The sequence below is a fragment of the Vipera berus genome (assembly GCF_964194415.1).
Source record: "Vipera berus genome assembly, chromosome: 3".
Lineage (NCBI taxonomy): Eukaryota > Metazoa > Chordata > Lepidosauria > Squamata > Viperidae > Vipera > Vipera berus.
The window spans coordinates 76,574,027-76,584,349 of record NC_138204.1 but is presented as its reverse complement, the minus strand read 5'-3'; the positions used below and the strand labels follow the sequence as shown (position 1 = coordinate 76,584,349).

The following is a 10,323-nucleotide window of genomic DNA, read 5'->3' as shown; positions in this document are numbered from 1 at the left end:
ATTACTGACACTGCCTCACCTAGCCAACATGGGAGAATGATGAGGTAAATTATGTTTTTAGAAAGAAAAGGCAATATGGTGGGCTTTTCCCTCCCAGAAAACCATGTATTGTGAGCAGGCAGCAATAAAACACAAAGGAATCTAAAAGCACAAATACAGAGGCCTTTTGGATAGTTCACTGAAAACATCAGCTCAATATGCTGCAAAGGTCAAGAAGGCAAATGGAATGTGACAGACTATTAGGGAAGAAAAATTACAGACAATCTAACAGCACTGTAAAATTTGCAGCTGTGCAAACTGCAGATTCTGCTTTGAGACGGGTTAGGATGGCTGAAAGTTTGACAGCCCACCAAGGAAAGGCCACAGATCCTTGCAGTAGATCGTGGCTGTGGTACAAAGGGGTAGGACCCCTCTCACCAAAATAAACAAATAAACCAGTAGATGCAATCCTCTACCCAGGGTTAAATAACACAGCATGGGGTTATTTTGTGTGAGAAATCAGCCCCCTGTCAAAAGCCTGTTGCACATGGAATATAATGATACATTATTAAAGGGAACATGCCTGAATCTTGTCTGACCTAGCAGAGTCAGTCCTGATTAATAGTTTGACCGAGGCACTCAGGGCTGTAGAAGACCAGGCAGACCATTTCTGTCCTTTTGCCCAGAAAACTGCACAACTATGTTGAAGATTCACTAGGAGTTGAAGTTAAGGCATCTTGAACAATGAATCACAATCCCAATAGTCCTAAGGCAGACAGGTACAGTATGCTTATCCATATCAATTGAATGTCCTTTTATGCATGTGGGCAGAGTGCAAAAGTCTGTAATATAATAACCCTTTTGCTCCCATACTGAGGCATATTTACAAGAAAATTATAATGCATATTTAGTTCCAACCAATTTTATGTTTTCCGGGAACCCACCTTTAGTAAAGTGAAAGGAGTCTTAACTGGCCACTGAGCACACACAAAGGAAAGATCAGAAAAAATAACTCCTCCCAAATTGCAACTAAACTTGAGGAGGGAAAGGTCGATGACATTACTATTCACAAGATGTATGCAAGGGATCAACAAATTCAAAATGGCAACCATAATGATGCCCTGCCTCATTTTTATTTGTGGCACATGTTTTTACAGATGTCACATGTCCAACGTGCAGAAGGGACAAGTTTTTAATTGTGTGGTCACAACTTCCATTTGGACTTTTTCGACATTTCCCCCAACAACAAATCCTTCTAATTGTTCCTATAATAAAATAATACCAGTGCTGTCCTCAGCCAATTGAGGAATTCTGGGAGTTGAGGTCTACAAGTCTTAAAGTTGCAAAGTTTGGAGACCTCTGCTATAAAGCATGGCATATACTGGTGCAGAAACCATTCATATCTGATAGTTCAAGAATAAGTGTACAATGTTATGCACTTAAATATAATGGAGATTGTTTCTAAGTAAACATAGGACTGGCAAATGTGAAATGAATGCACAAATCTCCAAAAAAATGTGTTTGCTCTATTATTTGCTGACCAACCACTGTATTGTATAGGCTTGCTCCTTACATTTAAGTTTAAATTTACATATGCAATATTCCATAAAATATGGAAGCTTTTCCTGTATCATCCCATAATTTATGTAACAGTTGCAGTAAATTGCTCAAGAAAGATTTTTAATGTGATTCACCCAGCTTCCATACTTTGACATTTTCCTTATGCAGACTTTTTAAATGCAAATGTTACTGCATATGACACGTTCTCTCTGGCACTTTTTCCCCCCCAGACTATTGATTGACAAAAGACAAACACTAGTCCATTTTGTTTCATGCTAGAATTTGTATCACTGTTGAAATTCAGGCACTCAAATTTACTGCTGGCCGAACTGATGATTAGAATGTTTTTTACGCGCTTAACCAAATGCAGATTTAGCATTTTGTGCTTTTTTCTCTATTTGATTATAGAGAAGAGCTTAACATTTTCTGATTCTTCACTCAGGGCAGTTTCCCTCTCTCCACTGTGATTTCAGAGTCACCAGAAAAGCTTGATAATACAGCCGATTTTAAAGGCATTTTTTTTCTCCCATACTCTATGGTCCCTTTCTCAGGTGTCACTCGACTCTTTATCCCCATATACTGATAGATATGATCGCTAAATCCAGGTGGTTTTATCTCCCAAATGTCTCTAAAATCTTCCATTTCCTCTTCATTCTCACCACAGAAATATAAAACTTGTCAAGTCCATCATCCTCTTCATCCTTGATTATTGCAACCTCATTTTCTTCAGGTTCCTGCTGATACCCTCAACATTCAGGTTTGCCACTAATCTGTTGTGAAAATAATCCTCCATTAAGATACTGCTGTGACATTCCTAAATTGTCATCTCTGCCAGTTATCTGTTGCCTTCTACATCTGATGTAAGCTTCTTGTATTATCCTTAATAGTCTTATGGGCTGACCCCTTTCCTGCTCCCGTCTGCTTTTCACTTTTCATTCCTGCCTTCTTGGCTCATCTAAGCTCCCCATCAAATTCCTTCTTTTTCCTTCTTTCCACCTCTGAACTTTTTATGTGCTTTTCTTTCTTCTTCTTCTTCTTCTTCTTCTTCTTCTTCTTCTTCTTCTTCTTCTTCTTCTTCTTCTTCTTCTTCTTCTTCTTCTTCTTCTTCTTCTTCTTCTTTGTCAGTCTTATAAATGATGGCGAAATACAGCTGAAAAATATGACAAGGAAAATGGAGTGAACAATTCCAATTACCCAAGCTGGCAACAAATTAGAGACAGCAAATGAATTTGTGCACCTTGATAATGTATTTACTAAATTGACAAAATTGATGGGGGATGTGGAAATACAGGTGAAAAGATTGTAATAAATTAAAGAAAGGGTGGGATCTGTTGTGAGGATGAATGTTAACTAAAAAAGAAATTGGCTAGGTGTAAGGACATGCTTCTTCCTGCTTTCTTACATGAAGTGAGACTGTTACATGAAGTGAGACTCAAGAACACAAATTTCCCTTCATAACACACACTGCAATCAAGCAGAGATTAATCTAAGCCCTTCTTCCTGCATGATAGGGACCAATTATGCCAATGTTTACTCAGTATTGTGGACATGAAGACAGAACTTTCCCCATTTGATTTATGGTCCTTGTTTGTTTGTTTTGGATTTTTTTAGTGGGGAGATTGAAAATGGGGAAATCTCAATGACAGGCATAAATGCTGCAGCAACAGCAGCGGGATTTTGCTTTAATATCATTTCCTACCCAAAACCTCCTCACCCAAAAAGTGATTGACAGCTTGATGTACCTTTTTTGTGTAAAACTGGACAAGCTGAGGCAGGTGGCTCTTAAACAGTTTACAGTCTAGTTATTTATAAATCCCTTGTAAAATGAAATACAGTCCAGACAGAAAACAATAAGATGGAAAAAGAACCCCATCTGTCTCAGTCCTATTGGGAGTGAATTTGGGAATCCATTTTCACTGGAATTTATGGCAGGAGACTTCTCACTACTAGCACAAAGATTTTAAAGCTTTAAAAGTTTTTAAGAACCCATGGGTCTGCTTTTGATCTTAAAAATATATATTGGCACCCATTGTATAGTTTAGTGAATTTTTCCAGACTAGAAAATTATCCTATCACATTACATGGTTTTATATGTCTGGGCATTTATTTCATTCAGTCATTGTCCAGGCAGGGTAGGTATAAAAAAAATGAATTATTGGACATCTGTGAGACCTTTAGATTTCTCCTTCTATATCTTCTCGGCCTTTCTGCTGTTATTTATTGCTATTGGTACTTGTGTAAACTATCCCTAAAATGAACAAAACATGGCAGGAGAGTGATACGCAACAGGAAAAAAATTGCTTCTTTTTTTGTAAAGAAGCACAAGCAAAATGGCATGCAGTATGCTGGAGTAAGGATGGTGTATATCCAAAAAAAAGGGGGGGAATCCTTTCCCATAATCATCATGAAAGTGAGAATTGATACTTCTGTCAATCCAAGATCTTCTGAATTTAATTTCTTTTGAAGAGTTTGCTCAAAGTAAAACAGGAGGCAGCTTAAGAATACAAAGTAAGATTTCCCACAGCTTTTGTGCTTAGCAGAAACTACATCCAATTGTCTATTTTGGGAGAAAGAGCCCTCTGCCTTCATGCATAAGGCCTGCACTCACCTCATTATTAATATTATATGGTATTTTCAGGTAAACATTGAAATACTTTCTCAAGAAATCTTGAGCACTACATCTTATTTGTAGTCAAGCTTCTATTCAATCAAAGTCTTGGAAGATGATGCCATAACAGAAACAATGAGGTATTTCTTATGTAAAGAATGACATTTCAGTACATCATGTTGGAAGAGGTTTACAGCAAGCTTTCAAAGAAGTCACACAGAGCAGAGACTATAACAGGAAATAACACATCAGAGATAAAGGGGATGCATTTTTTTCATCATTCTTTGTTTGGTCTAAAAAAATTCTTGTTTCCCACTTCCCCACTGCACAGTATAGTTTCATTGCTCCTTTTATCCCTTAATTATTGTGATGTCACCTCCTTTAGAGTTTCAACTTATATCTCCCTGAGTAAGTTTTTCTGCTGGCCCTGAAATTCTTTGCTGCACATTCAGTTTCCTGCCTACTTCCTTCCAGAGCTTTACAACTTTGTTTTCCACACAAAAGAAATCTTAGTGGATTTCCTGTACCTCCTTCTTATACTGCTGCTTTTTAAAGTGAAAACATTTTATATAGCAGCTGGAATATTTTGGATACTCAAGGAAAGCCATCAACAAGGCAGGATCAGTCAGACTTCACAAGCTTTGGGGATACTAGAGTTTTGATATGCTCAACCACCTTCAACAAAGAGAGATAATAAGCTAGCACCTGCTTTGCTCTCTGTTTTTATTTCTGCTCTGTTCTTCATAGCCTTCCAAAGCCAAGTTTGGTTTGCAGCTCTTTCCACAGCCCTTAATATCTCAACCTCCGTACTCACCTTCCATGCTGATCTTTACATTCCCATCTTTTCTGTTAGCCTTTCTATATAACACTTTTCTTTTGTCTCCCAACTCATTATTCACCATTTGAACCTACCTTGCCCTTTCATTAAAAGATCTGGAAGAGCATATCTATGTCATCATAAGGTCAGCGGTTTTACAAGGATTTTGTCTTCTGTTGACATGTATGGATATTGGGCACATGAGCATGCACCATCCAACAAGATTCCTTCATTTGTAGCAACGGAACTTGAAACTGGACACTTCATAGAAGCACCATCCATGAAGCTTCTCTTGCTGTTAGGTAGGTGATTTCCCTTTCTGAATAAAGATTAACAGTAAATTAGAGTTAGGAATGAAACGAGGTTCTTATAACAATTCATAAATCCCTTTATGGTAGTTGCTACATTTGACAAGTGCAACAGATTTTTATTGTAATAAAACACAGCCAAAGAAGATTTATTTGTTTATAAATGGCTAAGTTTTTTTTAAAAAAAGATGTATTCTCTGCATGAAATAATATTAATAATGTATAATAATGCCACAGTTAATCTTAGATTTGTATATTAGAACTATGATACAGAAAAGCAGTATGCAGGATATAAGTTCTATTCTGTACAGATTGGTTCTACCTAAGCACTTCTTGATCATTAGGCTATAGTTTTTTAAAAATGTGGGAGTAAATCCCACTGAATGTTTGTTCATTCTTTTTTCTTTATATTAATATCCACAAGCAAACATGCACATATATTTGTATACATATGTGTGGGGAGATGTACACACACACACACAAACCCAAACACACATACACATATACACACATGTATACAAAAAATGAAAGAATTTTTATGAAAGCATGGGGGAAAAACAGCAACATAAAATATGACAGAGACAATAAAACATTCCTGACAAAAGTATTTTCAAATGCTTACTCAGGTATACAACTATTTTTTAGGAGAGCCTTTAAAAGTTTAGTAGTGGGAATGTAATTTTCCATTTGGGGATAAGATGCCTCAGCTTCATGCTAGTAAGTCCCAAACTTATTGAAGTAGAGCTAGTTTTAAAATTCAGCATGTGGTTTACTCTTAACATGAGCACTTTTGTGTTGCTTTTCAATCCCTGTAGTGTTTCTTGCCACTCTGCTGGATAGTTGCTACAGCCTCCAGAACTGTACCAACCCATGTCACAAGTATGCAAAATGTGAAGTTCGCAATGGAATCCATGGTTGTTACTGTAGCCCAGGATTCACCGGACCTGGGATTGATGCAGATGGTTGCTATGGTGAGAGACTAGCTTTGTTTGATAACTTTTCCTCCTTTTGATAGTCTTGTAATTACATCCAACATCATGAGGGGGGGAGAATACTAAATGTAGATATATGAAGGTTGTATAATAATATTGTAGATCTGGGGATTCTTTTGCAAGTCATTTGGATGAAATGCTTTGAATCCTGCCCAAGTGCAAGCACAGCAGCTACCTGTTTTTAAAACAGACTTTTTAGATTTCCATCTAAAAAAAGGATACAGTTGATGCAGGCATTAATTCATTAGAATTAAAGAGACTCTTAAAGCAACAGTATCCATTCTTTTAAGGCTCACTCAGAAGCCCAAAAGGAGATGTGGCTGCTTTAAATAGTAAGGCATGGGGAGGGGTTGTTGGATATTGTGTTCAGTTTTTTCTGAATTGTTTTCAGAATGTGTACAGCTGTATAATGTAGTTTGTTCCTGAAATTATGCATTTCTTAAGGCTTGTGCAACTGCTCAGGCAAGCACATCCTTAATTCTGGAATTTGGGTAGAATGTTGTGATGCCATTGCAGTGCATGAGAAACAAGCATTAGCAGTATGATCTTTTCCAAACCAAGAATGGAGCGTATAATGCTTAGCACAGTAGATTGTTAGCCAGATGAAAAATTCATTGGCAATAAAAATTATTTACAATGCCAGTTTTCTGAAAATTCTATCCTGTTTGTTCAACATTCACCTGCAAAGTTTTTACTCTCTGTCACTTTGCTTTGAAGTAACTTTCAGAATAGAGCAACCGAAGACAGAATCGCTGGAGAGGATAATTATTTGTTGATTCCTCTCTAGGTGCTAATAGAAGATTTTACCTATGGTTTAACTTTTAATAAATGCTTAACCTGTCAATCCTAGGCATGTTTATTGTCAAACTATTCCCAAATTATTCAAAAAAGTTCTTCTTACTGAATAAGCTTTTACAGGATAGCCATATCAACCTATGATTCTGTGCACGTTTTCGACTTGTCATTATTACAGCTATTAAGCTGCCAACATAAAAACACAGATTAAATATTCATATTTATACATATTGTAAGCACATATAACAAATATAGAAAATAATCTGTTGCAAATACAACAGTTGGCAAATTAATGCTCATTTTCATGATTATATTCATGATACCTTCTATCCAATTATAATAAACACTGTTCTGTGGTGTTTCTCAAGATATTGATTACAGTAATATGTTGCATTTTTGCTGTCTTATCTAATTGTTTTGAAGTTTATGATCAACATTCTCCTCAATTAATAGAAAACCAGATTCCATTTTTAAACTCCCAAAATGCCCAGGAGTGTTGCTGTATACTTGGGACATACAAAGATGCAGCTTTTTCAAGTGAAGAGTACCCCAAATCAGCATGCAGAATTTCTGACTAGATTTCATACTTTTTATTATCAGGCCCTTCCTGAGGAACTAGGATAGCTGAAACTACCATTGTAATATTAATTAAAATAGAAATAATTAAATAAATAATATTAATTTCATCGCACAATCAGCCAAATGTTCAGAATGGATTTGGCATTTTTATCCACTTATTGAGTTCTTCCCAAGGACCTGGCATAGGGAGAGGTTGATGTTTTATTGTGTTAGAGATATGTTTTTCTTATTTTCTTTTTGTTGGCTTCCTTGAATATTTTGTGCTGGAATGCAAAAAAGAAGTAGTTTAACTAAAAGAAACACTTCCCGCAGCAAGGAAATATTATGTCTAAGAACAAGATAATAGAGCACTTTAAAATTAAAAGAAAAAATTGTTTCTTGAAGGCAGTAATAGTTTGGGGTTAATATTTTCTGTCTTCTAAGAACATATCTACTATCTTGTTGTAATTGGATAACATCTTGGAAGGATTAAAAGACAGTCAGGATAATAATTAGCTTGAAGCTAAAATATGGAACAATGCTTTGACTTAATGATATGTTAGATACTGTGGTCTATGCCCCCCTCCCAATTTCTTTTTTTCATATCTCTACTGTTGTAGAGATAAATGCTGGCTTCATTTTAATTGATAATCTTTGTTAGCAGTTATTCTTCTATCAACACAAATTCATTTTCATGTGCTCACGGGAATCTCAGTTCCCTAAATAGCACCCATAGTGAAAACATATTATTAGTTAGATAGGTGGTAACATTCACTGTTACTGTTATTAGCATCAATTTAACAATTTTGCACCTGTTCAGTAATAGCTAGTTTTTAATGATATTGTTAATGATGTTATTTAAATAGTCATTTTTCCACTCTATTTCTGGCACTATTTTATTGGAATAATCAAAGAAGCCACAGGAGCTATTGCTTACAAAAATAAAATTCAACCTTTGGAAAAAATAATAATTTATGATGGTAAAGAAAAGATCAAAGTTATAAATTTAATTTCTTCTAAGCTTATTCAATTATAAATCTAATTCTTAACTGTTTGAAAAAGCAGGATAATTGCAGTCTGAGTAAGTTTCAGTTCTTCTTGAGCAGAAAGAAGTGGCTGGGAGCCAATCTTTGTCATTTATGCTTCATCTTCCAGGATTGATTGCTTATCAGTTTACAAATTGACTATTAACAAACAGATTATTAATTAACTATTAAGAGCAGCATGTTTCTATCACCTCTTTCTTTTGCAGAAAGCATCTGCCAATAGCTTTGGGAACTTTTCCTTCAGTCATTCTTGGTCCAATCTAGAACTGCAATCTGTTTTCTCAGAATGACAGTGACAGGAAGTGGCTTGAGAACCATACAGTATACGTTTTATTATCCATGTGGCAAGTGGAATCTAAAAATCAAGGAGTTAAATTGCTGCCAAATCTCTAGGGCTTCTGCAATAACTCTTAAAATCTTTCTCCATGCCCCAGAATGTGAATCCTGAGGACTTTCACATATATAGTCAGATCTTCAAAAAGAATACATGCATACAACAATATGTGCACTCTCTTTCTTTCATAAAACACATACACATATACAAATCTATAATCAAATTAAGATCACTTTTTCCAGTATATGTGCATAATGATGCAGAGGGGACAAAGGATAAACTAAATCACTTGTAGGCAATTCAACAGTTTAGGTTCACAAAGAGCTCTTCACTTAATTTCATTGTTAATTTCAAGCAACAAATTCAGATATTTGGTGGTGATCCATTACTCCTTTGGGTATGTAGGAAAGGAAGGGAAGGAAGTTAAACAGGATGTGGAAAAGGGTGAGAAGGAATCAGATAACTGCTTTGTATTTGAAGATTGAACCATTTTTGTAAACTACAATTACAGTTTTATATTTGATTTAAATATAAATCAAATCTTTGCAGAAAATTGCAGAAAAATAAATTAGTGCTATGTATAATCCCTATCCAAAAACAATTCATCTACTGTTGGATACCTATGGGTGACAAAGAGATAAATGAAATGCAATGTTTGAATTTTTCCCTTCCTTTTCCCCATATTAGAGATAAAAAGAGCTGACATACAGTATGTTTTGTAGCTTTACTATTTTATTATTCCTTATCTTTTGACCTGCCAATTGCCAATTTGCTGTAGGAATAGTACAGTATTCCACAATAGCAAAATATTCAACTAGTAGTTGAATCATTGTAGGGTGTTTTTTTTTAACTTTCCAAAATATGTCAGGACAATGAAGCAAAGTTGTTTGTTCAATTGAGCCCAACAGGGAGAATAGAGACACAACAGCACAATATTATTTTGCAAATATGTATCACAATTTTCATTCTTACAAAACAAATCAATCTCCCTTGAAAAAGTAGAAGCAGCTTTCCTAGATATCAAGAATAGGGTAGTCAGGTCTACTTTAATTCATATGTAGCTACATCTCCGAAAAGCTCTCTCTTTCCAAATACAAAGCAACTGTATTTGCTTTAGAAGTAATTCTACAACTCAGGCTATCTTTTAAGAGAACCAATGTCACAACATTTAGCATACATTCTGAAACAAACTGACAATATAATGCATGAGATGTACACAATAATGATATTGACATCATTTGTGAGAATTGCTTTGCTTTCAGATCAAGTGATTTTCCTTTAGCTCTCTATCATTTAGAAATTTTAACAACTGAGTGTGCTGGTGTT

General features: G+C 35.4%; 1 protein-coding gene across 1 annotated transcript in view; it reads left to right on the top strand.

Moving 5' to 3' along the window:
* Positions 1-4,777: 4,777 nt before the first annotated feature.
* The window catches only part of ADGRL4 (adhesion G protein-coupled receptor L4), a 120,745-nt gene continuing 115,199 nt past the window's right edge, over positions 4,778-10,323 (top strand). The window contains exons 1-2 of the mRNA XM_081325497.1: positions 4,778-5,266; positions 6,088-6,243. Coding sequence (XP_081181623.1) covers positions 5,146-5,266; positions 6,088-6,243 — 277 coding nt within the window. The 5' untranslated portion in view covers positions 4,778-5,145. The remainder of the gene's footprint in view (positions 5,267-6,087; positions 6,244-10,323) is intronic.